The sequence below is a fragment of the Geotrypetes seraphini genome, chromosome 18, assembly GCF_902459505.1.
Source record: "Geotrypetes seraphini chromosome 18, aGeoSer1.1, whole genome shotgun sequence".
Classification (NCBI taxonomy): Eukaryota; Metazoa; Chordata; class Amphibia; order Gymnophiona; family Dermophiidae; genus Geotrypetes; species Geotrypetes seraphini.
In genome coordinates this window covers 40,856,135-40,879,925 of record NC_047101.1, presented here as the reverse complement: position 1 = coordinate 40,879,925, position 23,791 = coordinate 40,856,135, and the positions used below count along the sequence as shown (strand labels likewise).

The 23,791-nt window shown below is 42.1% G+C and overlaps 1 protein-coding gene across 7 annotated transcripts in view; it reads left to right on the top strand.

The window, feature by feature from the left end:
- The window catches only part of ARAP3 (ArfGAP with RhoGAP domain, ankyrin repeat and PH domain 3), a 293,655-nt gene that overhangs the window by 201,545 nt on the left and 68,319 nt on the right, over window positions 1–23,791 (top strand). For all 7 annotated transcript variants that reach the window (XM_033926806.1, XM_033926807.1, XM_033926811.1 and 4 more), the window contains 6 exons: window positions 3,784–3,931; window positions 13,072–13,140; window positions 16,704–16,778; window positions 16,988–17,102; window positions 17,503–17,631; window positions 19,934–20,067. In XM_033926806.1, the coding sequence (XP_033782697.1) occupies window positions 3,784–3,931; window positions 13,072–13,140; window positions 16,704–16,778; window positions 16,988–17,102; window positions 17,503–17,631; window positions 19,934–20,067 (670 nt within the window). The remainder of the gene's footprint in view (window positions 1–3,783; window positions 3,932–13,071; window positions 13,141–16,703; window positions 16,779–16,987; window positions 17,103–17,502; window positions 17,632–19,933; window positions 20,068–23,791) is intronic.

The following is a 23,791-nucleotide window of genomic DNA, read 5'->3' as shown; positions in this document are numbered from 1 at the left end:
TCTTTTTTTGTACAAATTAAAGGTACTGCTATGGGTGCAAAAATGGCCCCCACTATTGCATGCCTATACGTGTCAGCTTTTGAACACCGGTACGTATATTCTTCTGAATATTATTCAAATCTGTTGATATGGAAACGATACATTGATGATGTATTCGCTGTCTGGTTGGGCACTCAAGAAGATTTAACAACATTTATGTTCTGGCTCAATCAAGGTGACTCCAATCTTCAGTTTTCTATCAACTCTGACAAACATGTACTTCCGTTTTTGGATATAAATATTTCTTTACAGGACGGCAAGTTTTCTACCACAATCTTTAGGAAATCTACAGATAGAAATACTTTACTCAGGTATGATAGTCATCATCCGAAACACTTGCGTGACAACATCCCTACGGGGCAGTTTTTAAGACTCCGTCGGTTATGTTCTACCCAAAATGACTTTGTGCATAAAGCTGAAGACATGAAACATCGGTTCATTGAACGTGGGTATCCCCCCTCTGTTGTTAAAAGGGCCTATAAAAGAGCTTTATTTGCCCAAAGAGATGTGCTGTTTTCACCTTGCAACAGGGAGTCTGAATCTGAGTCTCCTCCAGTGTGTGTCATTCCTTATTCACAGCAAGCCTTTAAGATCAAACGTATTATAAAATCACACTGGAGTATATTACAACATCATGATGTTTTTCGGGAGTTTCCCCGTTTCGCCTACTCACGCAGCCGGAACCTTAAACAATGCCTGACAAAATCTCAATTTCTATCAGAGGGTCCTGAATTGAGCCCCCCTGGAAGCTGTCATTCTCCTTGCTCGTCCTGTAAAGTTTGCCCGTACAGTGTGCCCCTCACCAGCATCAATTTACCCTCGTGGGTGTATAAACGTACTAACATACCCTCTACTAATTGTTCCACTAGTGGGGTAGTGTATGTCATCCAATGCCCGTGTGATAAACTATACGTGGGACATACCATCAGAAGCATCAAAACACGTATTGGGGAACATCTCAGTAGAATATCCACTCGAGTCATGGAGGCTCCACTCACCCAGCATTGGGTGAGCGAAAACCATCCTCTTACTTCAATGAAGTTTTCTGTTCTGGAAGTTCCAGTGTTACCCCGTGGGGGTAACTTAAAAGCAAAATTACACGTGAGGGAGCAACATTGGATTTTCAAACTTAACACCTTGCACCCACTAGGACTTAACAGTGAAATTGAGTGGCGTGTCTTCTTGTAATTCAGTTTCTTATATTTTCCAGTTTTTGTTCATTCAGATGTCTAGATTATTATTCATGATTCATTATTCATTTTTCATTTTTCATTTTTATTTTCATTTTTTATTTTTTATTTTATTTTTTTTCATTCTGTGATTGACAGTTCCCTCTCAGTCTTTCCGGCACTTGGTTCATTCATAAGTGCTATGACGTCATCACGTTTTCAGCGCGTGATCACGCCGTACAGTGTCCTTTAAAACCTTGGCGGTCATTCCGCTCTGGTTACCTTTCAAAGCAGTAAACCTGCGCCATTCGCGCTTTCATATAGGAGACATTTGTCCATCCTGGTGAGTCCCTTTGCTGTTTAGCCGCGAGCTAAGTTTAAAATGCTTTAACTTTTATGTGGAAAAAGCCTTTTATTTAATTTTTGAATAAAGTATTGACGTTTTAATTTTGTTTTTCTCAGAATCTGTATACCCATCGCATGTTTTTTCCAACAATTCCTGTGTGTTCCCTGAGGAAGGATCGAAACGTGCACGTCGGAACCCGCAAGCTATAAGTTAAGTTTGCTTAGTTCTTGGACTTTAAAATCTATTCAATCATTACAGTGCAAATATTTTTTCAACTTATAAGCATACATGGAATGATATAACGATACTGTTTACCCTCCATGCGATGATTGGGCTGTGAGGTGGTTTTTCTGGGGTTCGCCCCAGTTTCCCCTCCTTGATTCTGAGCAAGTTTTGGTGAACTGTGTTACATCATCCAATTAACTTTACCCTTTGAACAGGTCTATAGAGTGATTTTTTCTATCTAATATATGCACCTTTTCACTCTTGTTACATTGTGTGTAACTTGTCCCCAATTTCTATATTTGACCGATCCAGGGCAAGCAGTGGCTTCCCCCCATGTCTATCTAAATAGCAGATTGGTTTGTAGCAATGGGCTTCCATATGACAATCCTAAACGAGAAATCATCTCTTCTGTGCAATAAAGGTCTCCCTTCATATTCGTGGGAGTTAGAGGCACAGTTCCTATAGATGAGCCACTATATCTAGCATGTTTGTTAAATCCTTATGTAGCGGGTAGAAATCTGAAATCTATAAATAAGCAAGTGCTTATAATTCCATCGTACAAAGATATTGTACATGAACATGTAAGAGACACAATTTTCTCTGTCAACAGTCCATAGTATTGGAATTCATTCCCATTGGCACTCAAAACCATAACCTCAATTGATAAGTTCAAGGAAAACTTAAAGACCTATCTTTTCTCTGATGCATATTCTCAGGTTTAACGGGTAGCACCTTTATGGAGATGATGCGGTATACAAACTTAAGGTTTAGTTTGGTTTAGTTTAGTACTATTGGTATCTTGGAAAACAGAAGAATATCCCTAATGTTAATTTCTTTTTTTTTGCTAAATCTTTTTGTATTTCTCCCCATGAACCCCCAACTTATGTATTATGCATGGATTATTTTGGAACACTGTACTGTTATTTTACTATGCTTTAGACTGTTAGCAGCCCTGAAGGTTCTCCCTAGGGTGGGATCGACAATTTTAAATAAACTTGGAAAAAAATCACGACTAACTTTAGGGCCCAGACCAGACCCTTCTGCCTCCTAGACCCCTCCACAGCTTAACTCTAAAACCCAGGTGGTCTAGCAGTGAAGTAGGACAAGTGCGATCCTCCTACGCTCCTGCCCTGCGCAGATCTGCTATCAAAAATGGCTGCGTCAAGTTCCCACGTCGATATCATGAGACCGCAGGAATTCATAAGAACATAAGAAGTTGCCTCCACTGGGTCAGACCAGAGGTCCATCTCGCCCAGTGGGCTGCTCCCGCGGCGGCCCACCAGGTCCGTGACCTGTGAAGTGGTTTCTGACCACTTCTATAACCTACCTCAAGTTCTATCTGTACCCCTCTATCCCCTTATCCTCCAGGAACCTATCCAAACCTTCCTTGAACCCTTGTACAGAGCTCTGGCCTATCACATCCTCCGGAAGCGCGTTCCATGTGTCCATCACCCTCTGGGTAAAAAAGAACTTCCTAGCATTTGTTCTAAACCTGTCCCCTTTCAATTTCTCCGAGTGACCCCTAGTGCTTGTGGCTCCCCACAGTTTGAAGAATCTGTCCTTGTTCACTTTCTCTATGCCCTTTAGGATTTTGAAGGTTTCTATCATGTCCCCTCTAAGTCTCCTCTTCTCCAGGGAGAACAGCCCCAGCCCCAACATAAGAATTGCCGCTGCTGGATCAAACCAGTGATCAAGTTTCAAGTTTATTTAAAATTTCTTATACCACCTTATCATATCTTCAAGGCAGACTCAAAATCTAATTATGGTATCTGGAGGGTTAAGAGACTTGCCCAGAGTTGCAAGAAGCACCACTGGGATTGAACCCACAACCTCAGGGTGCTGAGGTAGCAGCACTAACACCAGAGCATTCCTCTACTTATAAATTTTGAGATCCTGAATTTTACAAGGTTAAAACTTACCTTTCCTTCCTGATGCAATGTTCAACAGTGAATATGAACTGAAGTTTTAATCAACTGTTCTGATTCTCTTCTTCGGGAAACTCAGAGTGCAGAAATGTGCAAGCCTCAATCAGATGTGTACGAAGAACCTGTCTTTGCTGTTTGCTCCCAGCCTCTTCCAGACAGATGGAAAAGGAGAGCATGAAGTGAAAGTGATGGAAGATCTGATTGATAACTATGTTCGAGTGTTCAACGTGAGTTCTTATTCTCTCCCTCTTCCCTTTTCCCCTGGTCTCCTTTCTGCTTTTCCTCTTTCCATATTCTCTTAGGCTTCCGCGACGTCATATTGGTTGTTGCAGTTGTCCGGATCTCACCGCATCTGGGTAGATAGAACCGACGTTTCAGCCAGCTGGACAACTGCAACAATCGTTCCTCTTTCCAATTTATCTCTCCTTGTATATTGTCACTCTCGCCCTCTCTTCTTCTACTCTTTCCTTGGCTCTGTTCTCTTTCTTCATGTTCTTTTTGCACATTCTTCCTTCTCTAAATTTAGTTCTCCATTATTTTTCTACTCTTTTTTGATTATACTCTTCCCAGCCAACATTCAAACAGCGATGATCAGTGTTTTTATGTGTACCATCATCTGTATTCCTGGATTTTCCATGCAGTTAAGGACAGTATTCAGCCCTTAACTGCATAAGCTGAACTGCTTAAAGATAAGACTGCTATTTATGTGGCCCAGTTAAAGCAGTTATCTTATGCAGTTAAGGGCTTATTATCAGCATATAACTGTGTAAGTGCCAACTCCGCCCCTGCAACGCCCACAAGTTAGCTAGTTCCAACTCGGGTGCTGTGAGCTTCAGTCATGAGAAACCGGATTTAAATCCTTCTGTGGCTTCTTTTCACTCTGGGCAAGGCACTTAACCTTCTAGTGCCTCAGGTACAAAAACCTCGCACTTTAGATTGTGAGCCCACTAGGGAAAGAGAAGGTATTTGCATATACTATGTACAGCACTGTGTATGTCTAGTAGCACTATAGAAACAATAAGAAGTAATAATAGTAACTGTAAGTATTCAGTGGCATAAGAACATAAGAATAGCCTTATTGGGTCAGACCAAAGGTCCATCAAGCCCAGTAGCCCGTTCTCACAGTGACCAAAATCCATATAAGAATTGCCGTTGTTGGGTCAGACCAGTGGTCCATCGTGCCCAATAGTCCGCTCACGCGGCGGCTCCCAGCCTCACCTGCGTACGTTCCAGTTTAGCAGGAACTTGTCCAACTTTGTCTTGAATCCCTGGAGGGTGTTTTCCCCTATAACAGCCTCCGGAAGAGCGTTCCAGTTTTCTACCACTCTCTTGGTGAAGAAGAACTTCCTTACGTTTGTACGGAATCTATCCCCTTTCAACTTTAGGGAGTGCCCTCTTGTTCTCCCTACCTTGGAGAGGGTGAACAACATTCCGGAACCCCAATGAGAGCAACATTCCAGAGCTGAGATTGTGATGTCACAATGGCTTAATTGTCCTGCACTTGGCTCACGTAAGAACATAAGAATAGCCATACTGGGTCAGACCAAAGGTCCATCAAGCCTAGTAGCCCATTCTCAGTGGCCACTAGTACCTGGGGTGGCCAAAACCCAAAGAGTAGCAACATTCCATGCTACCAATCCAGGGCAAGCAGTGACTTTCCCCATGTCTTTCTCAACAGAGAGTTGAGCATAGCAAAGAGATGATGAGGGATGGATCTGAGGGAACCATAAGAACAGCCTTACTGGGACAAAGATAGTGCAGTAATGGGAAAGGGATTAGAACTTTTACCGCCATTTTGTAGTTATACAGCCACACTCAAAGCAGTTTTACATACAGGTACTTCAAGCATTTTCCCTACCTGTCCCGGTGGGCTCACAGTCTAACTAATATACCTGGGGCAAATGAGGATTAAGTGATGCACCCAGGGTCACAGATAGCATCACAGGGTTTGAACCCGCCACCTCAGAGTGCTGAGGCTGTAGCTCTAACCACTGTGCCATTATTACATTACATTAAAATAAATTTCTAGACCGCAATACCTTTCAGATCGATGCGGTTTATATCATCAAGAGACTGTACATCACAGTGAAATACCATGTTCCTTACTTTCCTAAGAATTTTGCAAAAAGAGATGTGTTTAATAGTTTTTGGAAATGCATATATGAAATCGAAGAAGCAAACAAAATACCAACTAGCAACCTGATATGCAATTGTTCGATGCAAAAATTTCTTGTAAAGACATCCTCGTACTGGAGGAAACACAAACAATGAAGTTATCCTTAGTGGACGAACCACCTTAAAAATTACGGCAGTGTTCTGGATGATTACAAATCAAACTCATTCATAAAAGTAAAAAAATATGATCACGTTACTCCTTTTCTGATTAAATCGCCCTGGCTTCCCATTAGCCACCGCTTCACTTATAAAATTTTGTTATTAGTATTCAAAACCCTTGATACTAACGAACCCCAATTTATCAATAAATCACTTATTCCTTATAGTACGTCGCATTCCCTTCGGTCTACTAACCAAAAACTCTTAGTGGTTCCCTCCCTGAAAATCATTGGAACTCGACGACAAGATATGTTTTCGGTGATGGCTCCACAACTTTGGAACACTTTACCTCAGCAATTGAGAGAGGAAAATAATCTGAGTCATTTTAAAAGTAATTTAAAAAGCTTTCTTTTTAAAGATGCTTTTAATCTATAAATTGTGTTTAAAAAATTTTACATTATCTTCTAGGTTTTCATCTTCCCCTTCCTAATGTTTCTTATTTCCCATTTATGGTTTTCTTCTGTACCCTAAAAATATTAAATTGTAGTTCTGCCTTTTTTTTATTTTTTTTTTTTACCTATGTCTTTTGGTCTTAACTATTGTTTTAAAAAATTTTAAGCATTATGTTTAAAATATGTTATTTTTTTGTTGTAATTCACTTAGTAACAATTAAGTGGTTCATCAAATTAAAATAAAACTTGAAACTTCTAGTAAATAACCAGGTGCCTGACCTTGTACGGCTTTATAACAGAGTATCCCAAATTTAAGCCAAACCCTGGCCTCAAAAGGCAGCCAATGGAGTTGTCTGTAGTATGGAATAGTATGATCTGATTTCAAAAAATAAAAAAATTAGACGCACAGCCACATTCTGGATTTTGTACAATCTATGCAAATTTGACTGAAGACCTGCCAAATGAACTGAATTACAGTAGTCCAATATACCAATGGCCTCTTTTACAAAGCCATGCTAGTGGCTGCCGCACAGCAAGAGCCCCAAAGCTCTTTAAATCTGTATGGGCTTCGTGGCCGTTAGCGCAGCACATCTGCTAGTGCGGCCTTGTAAAAGAGGCCTTAAGTACCAGAGATTGGACCAGTATTCTAAATGCAATGGGACTAAAAAAAGACTTAACTTCCAAAGAGTGAAGAAAGATTTTTTAACCAAGGCATTTGTAAATGGTTCCATAGTTAAATTCTTATCCAAGTAAACACCCAAAATTTTAATTTCTGGATCGATACTGTAGTCTATCCCATCTACAATCAGTTATTTTTCTATCATTTTATTAGACGGGGAGGCATATAAAAAATTTCATTTTATCAGTATTAAGTTTTAATTTATAATCCCTCATCCAATAATTCCCTGTAAAAATAATCTTCCTGGAAGTTGAGAGACAAGAACTGATGGGAACAGCAATAGTAATATCATTAGCATAGCTGAATATTTTCAAGCTAAATGAAGATAATCTCCTTCACTAACGGGTTAAGCGCCAATATTTGCAGTAAGCCACAGACAAGCAATTTAAGCATCAGGAGCCTCTCCTGCCCACTTAAATTTTTTTTTAATATCAGCTGGTTGATTTTTATACTCTTTCCCCCAAATTCTGTATATGGCGCCTAAGGTTGCGTGAGCACATCAGTGCTCGTAGCCTATGTGCGTGCACAACTTAGGGCTCCTTTTACTAAGCCACGTTAGGGCTTTAACGCGAATAGCGCATGCTAAATTGCCGCCCGCGCTAGACCTTAACACCAGCATTGAGCTGGCAGGTGTAGCGCGCGCTAAAAATGCTAACGCAGCTTAGTAAAAGGAGCCCTTAATTGGCCTAATCAGCACTGATAATTACATTACATTATTGACTTTTATCCCGCCTTAACCTCGCAGTTCTAGGCGGATTAGAAAAGAGGTAAGCTGGACATTTCCAGGAGAATTACAAGACCTGGTACTATTTACAGAACAATGACTTAATCAAAAATTTGCAAAATTAGGGATAGTTAAGGTTACGGCAGCCAGTTTGTCTTGGCAAATTTCCTGAATAGCAGGGTTTTTATTTCCCTTCGAAGGGCTTTGTAATCAAATGTTTTTATCAGTAAATTGGAGAGGTGGTGATCTAGTTTCGCAAACAACACCTCATATAACAACAAACTTAAGGAAAAGCGCAAAACATACTACACTAAACTAATTGGCACAAACAACCCCGACACAAAAACACTCTTCAACTTAGTAAAAAAACTTACAGACACAAACCCATACCTTGCCACTCAAGGCAACAAAACTCCAACAGCTTCCCAACTAGCTGACCATTTCAAACTCAAGATCACCAAAATCAGAACTACCTTCAACAACTCAACTACCATACTCAATGAGTTAATAACTACCCCCACAACAGAAGAAGCCATAACAGCAGACAGAACATGGACCACCTTCCCAACTCTACAATGGCCTGAACTGAACCGACTATATAAAAAATACAGCCACACCTCATGCGACTTGAACAACTGCCCATCGTATCTACTCACAAATGCCTCTCCTAAATTCAAAACCAGCCTCATGCAGTGGATACAAAGCACTCTCATAGAAGGCCAATTCCCACAAGATCTAGGAGAGATCATAATCACACCCATACTGAAAGACCAAAAAGGTCCTGTAGACACACCTACCAACTACAGACCGATCGCTTCGATCCCACTCTATGTCAAGCTGATTGAAGGACTTGTGGCCCAATACCTCTCTAACTACCTAGCAGACCACAATATACTTCACTCATCCCAATCAGGATTTAGATCTTACCACAGCACGGAAACTCTACTAGCAACACTACTGGACATAGCCCGACAACACCTCAGTAAAGGTCATAGGATCCTAATTATCCAACTAGATCTTTCCGCAGCCTTTGATCTAGTTGATCATACCATACTACTCCAGATACTTGACGCAATAGGGATCTCAGGGGTGGTGTACAACTGGTTCCAAGGATACCTTAAAACAAGAACTTACAGAGTTAAGATAAACGATACGAAATCCAACACATGGTCTAATCCATGTGGAGTCCCTCAGGGTTCTCCACTTTCACCCATTCTATTCAACCTCTACATCTCTTCCCTTGGTACCACTCTAGACAACCTAAATGTAACATCCTTCAGTTACGCAGACGACATAACTATCCTCCTCCCCTTCGAAACCCAAGACAACTCCGCTACAGGACACTTGGAAACAATACTGGACGAAGTAGAAAAATGGATGACAAACCACAAACTAAAACTAAACTCGGACAAAACCAAATTCTTAATGCTTGAAATGGACAAAATCCCATCCATAACAGACCTGGAAATCAAAACTACCAAATACCCAATCCAGACCTCCCTCAAAATCCTGGGAGTGCTGATAGATAGATGCTGCACTATGCAGACTCAAATCAACAAAACTACCCAAAAAGCATTCTTCACAATGCGCAACTTACGAAAAATAAGGAAATTCTTCGACAAAGAACACTACAGGATCATTGTTCAATCCCTGGTACTAGGACTTGTGGACTACTGCAATATCCTATATCTACCATGTCCTACAAAAATGATCAAAAAACTACAGACCATTCAGAACACAGCTCTCAGACTAATCTATTCCCTCGGAAAATATGACCACATAACTAACGCCTACCTAGACTCACATTGGCTACCGATTAGAGCCAGAATCCAATTCAAACTATACTTTCTAATCTTCAAAGTACTCAATGGTACAGCACCTGCCTATCTAATCGATCGCCTACACCGCAACCTTCCACCCAGAATAAGAAGAACACTGACACCATTCTCATACCCACCACTCAACGGCACTCATCGTAAAAAGCTTTACGATAACCTCATAGCAACGCATGCAGCAAAACTCGAACCCTCCATAACCAGATTGTTAACCTCAACATCTGACTTCAAAGCATTCCGCAAAGAACTCAAAACGCTACTTTTCAAAAAGCATATTCAAAACACCTAATCTCCTCTTCCACATACACCGACCAGGTCACCCACTCCCTGACACCATATCCTCAACCGACCAAAAAAAAACCAAAAAAAACAAACCTAATTCATCCTACCGATTCATATTACCTACCAACGCCTGGAAAAAGATTTGATATATAATGTAATATAACTGCTTTCATCCAATGTTACCAAATCTATACTCATTCTGTAACTATGTCTTACCCTAAATGTCACGTACCCTCCTGGAAATGTCCAGCTTCTTCTAATGTAATCCGCTTTGAACCGCAAGGTACAAGCGGAATAGAAATCACAAATGTAATGTAATGTAATAATGGACACTAATTTACGCGCACAACTCGGAGAGCGCGATTCTATAAAAGCCTGCGCCAGTTGCGGTGCGCAAATTTGAAAAGGGGGCGTGGCCAGGGGCAGATCATGGGCGTTCCTAAAGGTTATGCGCATTGTTGTAGACTATGCTCGTTCTGCGCACAACTTAGGCGCAGGCATTTAGACCTGGTTTAAGCTGGTCTAAATGGGCGTGGCTAAGTTATGCAACACACACAAGCGCTAAGCTTGATTCCATACAAGGTACACGTACCTTGTAGAATCACGCTGTCATTCTAGTCTGCGTTGATTTTGGGGGGCACTGTATATAGAATCAGGACTTTCATGTCTCCTTTTCTCCTCCTATTTTGTGTGCTTCTTCTCCGATTCCTCACATCCCATTATCTAGGGTTACCAGGCGTCCATTTGAGGACATGTCCGGGGGTCTGGACAGCTTTTCAAAATCCGGCACTTTCTCCGGGTTTTGAAAAGAAATTGCGTCAGGAGGGAGAGGCGACGTCATATGCGTATGACATCATTGCATTGCATCCGTGCATGCGCAGATGCCTTTCTGCCCGACGAACAGGCAGTGGGGGTAGGGCAGAGCTGGGGCATAATGGGGCAGGGATGGGTGGAACTGGGCGGGCCTGGGGGGTCCAGATTTTATTGACGTAAAATCTGGTAACCCTACCATTATCGCACCTCACCTCACTTTCCAAAGTCATATCTCCTCTCTGACTAAGAAGTAGTCCCTTTTAACTCTTCACCAAATTAGGTCTGCATGCTTCATCTTTGACTTAAACTCATTTTTGTTTACTAGTCCATTCCTTAGTAATCTTTATTTTTTTTTGCAACTCTGTATTTTTAATACTTCCACAATACCAACTAAGACACCTCCAATTAATTGAGAACACAGCAGTAAAATTGCTTTACGCTACTCCTCTCCTGATAGAAGAACACTAGCTATTGATTACCGATTGCACTTCAAGGTTCTACTGCTTGTCCATAAGAACATAAGAAATGCCTTCACCGAATCAGACCCTTGGTCCATCCAGTCCGGTGATCCGCACACGCGGAGGCCCAACTAGGTGCTTCATAATGAGACCTTGTTTACCTGTATCCCTCAATGTGATTTGCAAGGAGGTATGCATCCAACTTGCCCTTGAATCCTATAATGGAGGTCTCCGTCACAACGTCCTCCGGGAGAGCGTTCCAAGCGTCTACCACCCGCTGTGCGAAAACAGAACTTCCTGACATTTGTCCTGGGCCTGTCGCCATCAAACAATCACAGCAGAGCTCCCCTCATTTTTACTTAAAGCCTTTATGCCATATACTCTATCCCGTACACTCCCGATAGCTACTCCTAGTTATTCCAACTCACCATCAAATTGGATCCCAGTCAGCTAGAATTTCCTCCTTTGGTATTCAAGGGCCCAGGCTCTGGAACTCAGTCCCATTGGAATCGAGGCAGAGTCCTCTATGTTGTATTGTATTTACTGAATTTGATATACCGTTTGTACGTAAGTATTAAGCGGTTTACAAAGCTACTTATTCCATATAATCAAAACTAGGACTTTAAGATCTACAGCTCAGAACCTTCTTACCATTCCCTCATTGAAACATATCAGTACTATGAGGATTACAATTTTCTCCATTAGTGCCCCCTCTCTTTGGAACAGTATCCCAAATCACTTACGCGAAATAACAACTCTTGCTAGTTTTAAGGTGAAGTTAAAGACATTTCTATTCCTTGATGTTTTTGTAACTTCAAACTGTCCTTCTAAGGACAACTTATATTCAGGAAAGGTTTCTACCTTCAGTTCCCCCTCCCTTTGTTCTTTCCTTTGAACGTTCTCTTTCTCTCTATCAATTGTAGTTCCAACCCTTCTTCCCTTTTGTTCCCGTTTGTCAATGTCTTTCACAATTGTCATTTCCCCTGGTTTGTCTTTATTCTTATTGTATTTTAATTGGCGCATTGTTTTGGCGTTTTTTTTGTACACCGCCTAGAAGGCTTGATTGGGCGGTATAAAAAATTTTAAATAAACTTGAAACTAATGATTTAATAGGCTCATTAAAAACTACCTTCTCTGTTGAAATTCAAGGCCCTTTTGAAAGTGTACTTTTTTGTTCAGGCCTTTTCCTCTGTAGTTAGTTTTTTCAGTTGTCATTTTAGCAACAGCCTGGGCTCAGTGATGTCTTTGACATAAGTCTCCTGTTCTTTGTCTCTCCCCTATTTACGTTTCTTATAGAAAATTGATCCCAACTTCTCTGCCCTTGTAAACTTTATCTGCTTCATATTCTGCACTATCTGACTGGCTAGTATTAGCCAACATAATAGGTCTATCTTTGGCTGCTATGACCTAGCCAGTCGGCCAGTAAATATCAGTTTGGCCAGCTATGTCAAACATGGCTGCAGATAAACTGGAAATTCAATGTCAGTCGCCAGATAGGGTCCTGGCATCGAATTTCCAGATTTATCACCAGCCGTGGGAAAGAGCCGGGCTGCATCCCACAGTCTGAAAATTGGGCCCTAAATTTGTAACCTAGGCCTCCTCTTGTTCGTCCACTGTTCTTTCCTGATTTAAATATGTTTAATACTTTTTTGTAAACTAAGCTATTTTCAAATCATTTGTGGAATATCAAATAAAATTAATAGTTTGAAAATAGTACCAGTACAGTCTGATATTGATGTTTTGTGCTTATGATATATAGGGCTTCATTCCTTCATGCCCAATTGTGTAGGTAGGTGGGATATAAGATTTTACACACAAATAAAACAAATCCCATTCTCTGTCTTTTTCAGATTGATGAGGAGCAAGTGACACAGATGGATTTAGAAAACAGTTTGATCACAACCTGGAAAGATGTTCAGGTAACAGAACCTTTCATACAAACTAGAGAATGACACAGAGACAATTTTGTTCCCGTCCCCCACAGAAACTCAATTTCCCCATTCCTCACAAGTTTTGTCGCTGTATCTGTCCCTGCCCCATTCCTATAAGCTCTGCCTTAACTGCACGAACCTCAAATATTTACGATTTTAAAGTGTTTGAGGCTTGTGCAGATGAGGTTGCAAGAATTGAGCAGGGACAGGAAACAAATTCACGGGATGGGAAAATTAGTTGCAGCGGGAACGGGGAAAAATTTGTCTCTGTGTCATTCTCTAATACAAACCTGCTTCTTCCCTTCTATGACCTGACGCTTCCTCATCTATTCTACTCATGTCTATTTCTTACTTTGTCAATTATTATCTGTAATTGTTTTCACCTATGACAAGTATGGCATTAGGGGATGCAATCAAGGCAACCACCCAGGACTCCCATGCCAAAGAGGGCCCCGACCCTGCCCAAAACTGAAGACGACAGAGTTAGATGCACTAAACAGGGTCAGTAATACCGCGTGGATCCGCTGCAATCCAATTTTTGGCTGATTCCAAAAAAGCAATTCATGCACAAACAAGTTTGCATGCAAATGATATGAGCAGAGGTTCATCGTAATGAGCAGAAGTTCATCATAATCCCGTTCAATCTTGCCAATGAATAGCTGTGAAAGTGACTCTCACATATGCGCAGAGCTGGCAGGGGAAGCTCCGAAGCAGCCTCCTGCCACTCAGCTGTTTGGGGCAGGAAGTCTTTTTATTCTTTTTTATTAATGGACACAGATGTTGTGTGTATGTTACCCAAGCACAATATCTGTCCCCATAAAAAATGTAAATAGTTGTGCCGCTGCCCCCCTCCCGACCAGAACTGTCACACACACACACACACCCCCAACAACCGTGGGTCCACAAACTCCCGACGATGATGTCTGCCCCCTTGAGAAACAGGAAGGATGCCTATTCCCTTCTGCCTCAGCAACTGCGGCAGCAAAAATTGGCAGGAGGGATGCTCGCTCCCTCCTGCCAGACGAACCACCTCCCTCCCAGCAGCAGCAGCAAATTCCCCCCCAGCAGGAATGCCCACTCCCTCTTGCCAATGAAATCCCCATCCCGCACCAGGCACCCCCATGCAAACTATCCCCTACTCTCCCCCCCCCAAAAAAAAAAAAAATGCAGGAGGGATGCCCACTCCCTCCAGCCACAAGATACTCCCTCGAACTTCCCCCCCCCCCACATACTTTGTCAGAAGTTAAAAGCAGAAGAGAGGGGCTTAAGACCCTGATTGGGTAGAGGGAAAGGCCTGCCATTTTGGAGACCGCGCCTTCAAAAAATTATAAATAGGATGGAATCAGTCCAGAGAGTTGCATCTAAAATGGTCAGTAGTCTTCATTATAAAACATATGGAGTCAAATTTAAAGATTTCAATATGTATACTTTGCAAGAAAGGGAAGAGAGAGGGGAGATATTTAAATGTCTGTCTTCATGACATAAATGTATAGGAGATATAGGCATCTTTCAATTCAAAGGAATTTCTGAATTGAAAGATGCCTTATGTGCCTCCCCCACACACACACACACACTTTTGCTATCCAATTAAATGTTTGTAGTTCCTCCCTTCTTTTCAGTTTTGTTTGCCAATTGCATTACCTTACTTTTTAATCTGTAAGCAACCCAGATGGCTTGTTTGATGGGCAGAAGAGAAGGTTCTGAATAAACTTGAAACTTGAATGAGGGAGCATAGTATGAAGGTGAAAGGGAATAGACTTAGAAATAATCTGAGGAAATACTTCTTTAAGGAAAAGGAATTAAATCTGCTGGGAAGCTCAGTCGATCTTTTGGTTTCAAGTTTGTAGAGATCTGGAATGAACTTCCTGACTCCATTAGGCTTTCAGGCCAGCTGCAATTATTTCGTAAATTCCTGAAAACTTTGTTCTCGCAATTTTTAAATGGTTTAACTACAGCCTCAATGAAATGATAATATTATAGTTATTTTTCTTATGCACTTTAGTTTTTAATTAGTTCTTCCTTCTCTTATATTTTCTGCTATGTACTCTAGTCTTAATTATATGTGAACCGAGTCAAGCACCACTGGGAGATGACCCGGAATATAAACCAAAGATTAGATTAGATAGAAAGTACCTTAAATATAGTTGACCAAACATTATCCAAATAATCAACCATTTAAGGACATGTGAATAACATATGCTCCAAAGTGCCCACTGCCAGCCAACATGACCAACAAACATTCCTCCATTTGTATCTATTTTAGATACAGTCAAACCTTGGTTTGCGAGTAACCCGGTTTGCGAGTGTTTTGTAAGACGAGCAAAACATTCTCGCAAAACTTAGTCTCGCAAACCGAATGTTGACTTGATTTGCGAGCACCCACCCCGAGAACTGGCATCGCTCCCCTCCCCCTCCGCGAGAACAGGCACCCCTACCCGACCAACTTTAACTCACCCCCCCCCCCCCCCCCGTCTAGCACCGGCACGCAGCCCACAGGACGTGCCGGTGCCGCTTGAAGATCTTCTTTCTGCCTTTGCCAGCTTTGCGCATGCTCAAGCCCTTCTAATTCTCCCTCTCACCGAGAATCTCAAGGAGGCAGTGCATGCAAATCCATCTCACATATTCATTGTGGATATCCTGAAAGCCTGACCTGGCTCCGGCTCTCGAGGACCGGAATTGCCTACCTCTGTACTAATCGAATGTAAAGAAGATGTAATTGTCGTCCAAATCTTTTCCCATTGCGTTTCTTCCAACTGGAAGCCTAAATCGTGCTCCCAAGTACTTTGCAGGCCCTGCGGTCAATTACAAGCAGTCATTTTAAAACTTCGGTACCATTTGGAAGCTGCTCTTTTATAATTAAGCAGTGAAGAACAAAAGAATAAATAATCTGGTTGTTCAGCTTTTAACTTATTTTATTTATTTATTCAATTTTCTATAACGTTCTTCCAGGGGAGCTCAGAACAGTTTGATACAATGCAAGAGTTAGTCGACCAGTTTTGTGGGCTCACAATCTAAGGGCTCCTTTTACTAAGCTGCGTTACGGCTGAATTGCCCCGCTCGCTAGACCTTAATGCCAGCATTGAGCTGGCGTTAATTCTAGCTGCATAGCGCGCGGCAATATCCTACGTGCGCTAAAAACGCTAGCGCGCCATAGTAAAAGGAGCCCCAAGTTTTGGATCTAGAACAGGGGTGTCAAAGTCCCTCCTCGAGGGCCTCAATCCAGTCGGGTTTTCAGAATTTCCTCCATGAATATGTATGAGATCCATTTGCATGCACTGCTTTCATTGTATGCTAATAGAGCCCATGCATATTCATTGGGGAAATCCGGAAAACCCAACTGGATTGCGGCCCGAGAATAAATGACTAGAATATCTTTTATCCACTCTTCTGTAGCCTAAAATGATCTGTTCCCTTATAGAATTATCCCGTGCTGTGAATATCCTTTGCTTGTTTGCAATTTAGGAAATTCCCATTTACTTGTCTAGTGAATATCACTGAATAAAATCTATAGTAGAATCTATATGTTCCTCAGTTTTTCTCTCTCTTGGCAGTTGTCACAGGCTGGAGATTTGATTATCGAGGTGTACCTGGAACAGAAGCTATCAGACTGTTGTGTCACTCTAAAGGTTAGTGAAAACAAACTAGCCACACCTTGTTACTCTTGGCTCAAAAAGACTACTTACAATTACTTTTGAATTTATATTCATTTTGCTCATGTACCATCGCTATAATCGATTACTCTCGTGCCTATCTTAGATCAACTGCATTCCTTTGACTGGCTTTATATTGGTGATGAACGTTAACATTCTCATAGTATGTGTTTCTATCGTTGCAGGTATCACCTACCATGACAGCAGAAGAATTAGCCAATCAGGTATTGGACATGCGGAATGTGGCAGCGAGTGCAGACATCTGGTTGATCTTTGAAGTGATGGAAAATGGGGAATTAGGTTAGTAGGAAAGATATAGAAATGTATTAGGGGAGGGAGTGGTTGGCGGACAATTGTAATTTTGTAAATAAAAGTAACTTCAACGAGTGGACAAACCTACCTTGTCAGTCTAGAACAGGGATCTCAAAGTCCCTCCTTGAGGGCCGCAATCCAGGCGGGTTTTCAGGATTTCCCCAATGAATATGCATTGAAAGCAGTGCATGCACATAGATCTCATGCATATTCATTGGGGAAATCTTGAAAACCCGACTGGATTGCGGCCCTCAAGAAGGGACTTTGAGACCCCTGGTCTAGAAGGATTTGGGGATAGATTAGTAGCATAATTGTAAAGAAGAGTTGGTATCAAAACAAGCAATTAGATAATGGTTTGAAAGTTAAGCTGTTTGTTTAATTTTCACAGAACGACCTCTGCATCCCAAAGAGAAAGTCCTAGAGCAAGCCCTCCAGTGGTGTAAGCTGCCAGAACCAAGTTCTGCCTATTTACTGGTAAAGAAAGTTCCTATCGGAGAAGGCAGTTGTCTGTTCACAGGTAAGTGAGTGAGACTCTACAACGGGGTAGAAAGTAGTAGTGATCATTCAAGGTTTTATTAAAATTTGATGTAATCGCTTATCTAATTTCTAAGCGAGTTTACAATATATATTAAAAAAAGAGCATGAACATAATAAAAATGCCATTAACAATACCATTAATAATTTTTTAAAAAAAAAATTACAAAGAAACATCAACTAATAATTGGCATATTAAAAAGGGATAAATGAGAAAGACAGACGGGAGACAAAAGGATATAGGGTTAGAAATACAATTTGGATAGGAACGAAAGACAAATAAGGGAAAAAACAAAAGGAAAGGGCTCGTTGCTGCTTAATTCCTTAAGGGAGTTTAAAAAGGATACTGTAAAATTTAAATCAAATGTTAAAAGCTTCTTTAAATAAATAACTCATGAGTAGGCTTTTGAAACATTCGAGATTAGCTTCTTCTCTAACAAGAGCTGGTAAGGTATTCCAAAGTTGAGGGGCTACGACTGAGAAAATGGCAGGCCTTTTGGTTCCTATTATATGAAGGGAGGGGACTGTCAATGTGGTTTGATGTAAGAGCCAAAAGCGGAAGGCAGACACACAAAACTCAAAGTCCTCAAATTTAAACATGCTGGTTTTGGTAAAATGGGGGAGGGGGCCTGAAGAAAGAGCTGGTGGGATGGAAGGACATAAGAGCAGAGGAGAATCTGTGCATCAAACTAAAAGGAGCTATAAAACCACAACAGATCTTATGCAAGGAAGGAAAACAGCAGCATCTTTCTTCCCCTTTCACCCATCCCCCTGTGCAGCAGAACCCCACCAACCCTCCCACCATGAGACCGACATACCTCCGCTCCAAGGCCTCCATAAACAGCAGTGGCGGCAGCGCTCTGCATGGGTTGCTTCGCAGCCTTCCCCGCCAGGGCCTTCCCTCTGCCGCGTCACTGATGACCCATTGGATGTGACATTGTCTTATTTTCGGGGAAACACGGTATTTTCTTTCTGAAAAAAGTGCATCCTGGACTTCCAAGTCCTATTCTCTCAGGCTTCCACAGCTGGCATCATGATTGTTGCGGATTGTAAAGGCCTTGCGGTGTCTGAGTATTCAGATGTGGCAAAACCCAGACAACTGCAGCAATCAATTCCAAGTCCGTGTTACCCTTGCAACCACATCCTTGTCCTCAGCCTCAATGGTGGCTTCTAGGTCAGCAAATATGTTAGATAAGCTATGAACATTTGTATATATGACCTTGCCAATTGTTTTACCTCTTTTTTCTCTTTTGATTCCTGTTTTTCTTTCCTAGGATCCTCCTACTGGCCTCTTTTCAGTTCCCATACTCTCCCCAGGTCATAGTTACCCAATTTGCAGCTGGTACTTTAAACACTCTTCTCTTTTAGAGGATAATTGTTCTGTTTTCATATTGTTAATAAAAAGAATAAATTCTGTACATAGTGTTTAATATTAGATCAGAAAAGATGTAGAGCAGGGGTGTCCAACCTGCGGCCCCTGTCGAGGGCGAGGCAGTGTTTTCCTCTGCTGCCCCCTGGTGTTTACTGTCTTGCCGGCTCCCTCCTCTGTCTTGCTGCAGCATTTGCACGGCCCCAGAAAAAAATTTTTTCGGCCAATGCGACCCTGGGAAGCCAAAAGGTTGGACACCCTTGAATTGTAGAGTGATGGCCAGTACTGGGCAGACTTGCACAGTCCTGTGTCCTGTATATGGTTTACGATGGGCTAGGGAGGGTTTTGACAGGAGCTGCAGTAATTTGGAACATGAGGACGGAGCTGGGCAGACTTTACAGTCTGTATCCTGCAAACAAAGCGATGATTTGGGTAGGCTGTAGTGAGCTTGAACAGCAACTGCAGGAGCTGGAACCTAAAGATGGAACTGAGTGGACTTTTTACGGTCTATGGCCTAGAAATAACCAAAAAAGAGACATCATTTAATTTAATCATGAATTTATAGTGTGTGTAAATTTTGGGAAGATTGGATGGACTGTTCAGGTCTATCTGCTGTCATTTTATATGTTACTATAATACAGGTACACTGTAAGCCAAGACACAGTCAACAGAGTGGTGGTGAACCTGAGATCATCAAGTTTAAATTGCGATAAGATCATCTAAATAATAAACAATTAAGAAGATGGAAGAAAATTAATATTTTGATTCCTATTTGAAGACTGGATACCAACCAAAATTTTGTTTTTCTTCTAAGCCTTAATAAATATATGAATAATTTATTACCTGTGGAGGGGGGAGTCAGAGTTAACCATCCAATACTTTTTAATATGTGCTAGTAGTCACCGTTTTCCTCCAGGCACAAAGAGAGACCGACCCAAATGTGGCTTATTGAAGTGCCGAGAAGAACACCCCAAACTGCTTGGATGCAAATTTCAAGAACGATATTTTGTGATCCGAGATCGCAAATTACTGCTGCTAAAAGAGAAAAAGGTACAGCAAATAGCCGAAAAAGTATTTCTAGCTATCTTATCTGTGCTGAGACCAACATTTTCTGAACATGCTATGACCTCCCAAATGATAACCATGTTGTGGTCTCCCCTATCATGGCTCTGCCCAATCTTCCTCTTTGTAACAGCTTTGTCATCATGATTGTGGTTGGCTCTGGCCCTTTGCCGAGTTCTCCCCTCATTAGAGCAATACTGGCATCTTCATCATTGTGACTGTGCTGGAGATTCTCACATCACATGGATATCTCTATATAAATTAATACTACCAACTCAAGAAAGTAGAAACCACATAGAGAGCAGCGTGGGAGCTGCTTGTTTATCTCCCTCCACCGATCCAGCGGGGCAGGCAGACACCGAAGGCAGGAGCCCAATCCTGCAGGGGCGTTGAGCCGTTGCCATCCCTCCCCCGAAACCAGCGGGGGCTTCTCTACAGAGAGAGCAGCGTGGGAGCTGCTTGTTTATCTCCTTCCACCGATCCAGCGGGGCAGGCAGACACCGAAGGCAGGAGCTCGATCCTGCAGGGGCGTTGAGCCGTTTCCGCCCCTCCCCCGAAACCAGCGGGGGCTTCTCTACAGAGAGAGCAGCGCGGGAGCTGCTTGTTTATCTCCCTCCACCGATCCAGCGGGGCAGGCAGACACCGAAGGCAGGAGCCCGATCCTGCAGGGGCGTTGAGCCGTTTCCGCCCCTCCCCCGAAACCAGCGGGGGCTTCTCTACAGAGAGAGCAGCGCGGGAGCTGCTTGTTTATCTCCCTCCACCGATCCAGCAGGCAGACAGGAAACGAGGCAGGAGACCGATCCTGCAGGGGCGTTGAACCGTGTCCGCCCCTCTTCCCCCCCCCCCCTGAGACCAGCGGGGGCCTATCTCCTCAAAAGAAAACAGCAAGTGTGCGCCTTCATGAAGCGACACTTGTTGAAGCGACAAAACGCTATGATAAGTACTTCAATCCACTAAAATCGTCCTCTATAATCTGCACCTATCAATGCTGACAATCCTGTAGATTCTTGACAGTATCTGCAAACTCTATATTCCTTCCAAATAGCCTGATAAGTTGATAGTTCTGTTTATCTCCATAATAACCTGTATGTCTCCCATATAACCTGATAAGTTGATAGTACTGTTTATCTCCAAAATAACCAGACAAGCATAGACAAACTGCAATAGCTGATACTCTTATATCCCATTGTTAGTTCTCCTTATCCCTACATAACATTGATAGCACTTACCCAGCTCTGAACTCACTACTGAGGGTTACAGACGCAACAGAACAGAGGGGAAGAAAAACGCCCCCTCCTCCCCAACCTCCCTTCTCCTCTCAGAATCTCACACCAAACACTAATCTGCAGATTTTCCTGCACCCTACAAAAATTCACTATGCCCCCTAATTTTTCCACAAGCGTACTCCTACATTTACTGCTCTTCCTACTCCTAACCAACAGAATAACAGAAGGATATCATACATCCTCTATCCCAACCTTAACAGAATCCCTTAGGTTCCCTCTACCTACCAGAAAACTATACTCACCCAGAAACTTGATAGACTGCTCCTCACTCAACCATATCAGCATACCAACCAGCTGGGGAAAAAGACCACCCCCAAAACCAAAATCAGCATACCACAACTATCATCCACAAACCAAAGACAATCTCCTCCACCCAAACCTCTCACCCATTCCCCAAACACACAACACCTCACTATCCTGTGCATATATGAACATCAGATCAATAAGCACAAAAGCAAACCTTATTAAGGACTGGATAATTAAAAAACAACTAAGCTGCCTATTCCTATCCAAAACCTGGCTAACCTCAGAATCCGATCCCACCATCACAGAACTCTGCCCACCAGGTTACAAAATAGAACTGATCTGCAGAAAAAAAAAACGTGGTGGAGGTCTAGCCATCATACTCAAAAACAACATTAATATAAAGACCCAAGACAAACACTCTACCCCCCACCTAGATCTCCTAGCCTGTCAACTATCCGATGATTCTCTCATAGGAACATTAACATGCATCCTCTGTCACTCAACACCAGGAAAATGGAATGAAAACAAACAAGCTCTCGAAGAATTCATTTACCAGAACTCCATAACATCACCTCATAACCTACTCCTAGGAGACTTAAACCTCCATCTAGAAGATCATACCTCTAATCAAGTAATAAATTTTCTCTCATACCTCAAAGCACTGAACTACCAGATCCTCAACCCCCAACCCACACACGAAAAAGGCCACCAACTAGATGTCGCTGCTTACATGACCCAACACCCTCACAAACCCGAAATCCATATCTCAAATGGGACTTGGCACCCCTCCCTCTGGTCAGATCACTATAAATATACCTTTAACATCAACTGGCCTCAAAGCCTTAACAAGCAACCTCCAAAAAAAACCTCCTTCAAAGCACGCCAAAAAATCGAACCCTCCACATTCTGGGATAAAGCAGATCACGCCATCAACAACCTAGCCCCCAACGAATTTACATCCCAATGGCGAACCATAAGCGAAACCATCCTGAATGAGCTAGCCCCAGAAAAACTAAAATTTAAAATATGCAGACCTTCTGATAAATGGTTCGACTCCGAACTTCTCCAAGAAAAAAAGCTCTGCAGACAACTTGAAAGATACTGGAAAAAAAATAAGAGCTCAGAACACTCTAAAACAGCATGGAGAATTCAAATAAACCAATACAAAACCAAACTCAAGGAAAAACGGAAAACCTACTACTCCAAAATGATAGGCACCAAAACCCCAGACACAAAAAAGCTATTCAACCTAGTAAAGAACCTCACTGACACCAAACCTTACCTTGCCACTCAAGGAATCCACCCACCGACAGCAATCCACCTAGCAGACCATTTCAAAAACAAGATCACCAACATCAGAACCGCATTCATCAACACACACACACCCATCTCGAAAAGATAACAACAAACCCATCAACAGGGGAAGTCATTGTTGCAGACAGAAGCTGGTCCAACTTCCCAATCCTTCTTTGGTCGGATATGAACCGACTATACAATAAATACAGCCATGCCTCTAGCGACCTAAATAATTGCCCCACCTACCTGTTATCAAACGCCTCCATCACATTCAAAACCAACTTCATGCTATGGATTCAAACCACATTGACAGAAGGCCAATTCCCACAAGACCTAGAAGAGATCTTAATCACCCCAATCATGAAAGATCACAAAGGCCCAATAGACAGCCCCGCCAACTACAGACCTATCGCTTCAATACCAATATATGTTAAAATAATAGAAGGTCTAGTAGCTCAATACCTCACTAACTACCTGGAAAAACACAACTTACTCCACCCCACACAATCAGGATTTCGAACTAACCATAGTACAGAAACACTACTTGTCTCACTTCTAGATACAGCCCGGCAACACATCAGTAAGGGAAAAAAGATGATGTTAATATAACTTGACCTCTCCGCAGCATTTGACCTAGTTGACCACACCTTATTACTACAAATACTCGACACCATAGGGATCTCAGGCAAAGTCTATAATTGGTTTCAAGGGTTCCTCAAATCAAGAACCTACAGGGTAAAGTACAATGATATCAAATCAGAGCCATGGGCAAATCCCTGCGGAGTTCCACAAGGATCACCACTCTCACCTACACTCTTCAACCTCTTTCTCTCCTCCCTAGGAGCCACTCTAGATAACCTAAATGTCACATCCTTCAGCTACGC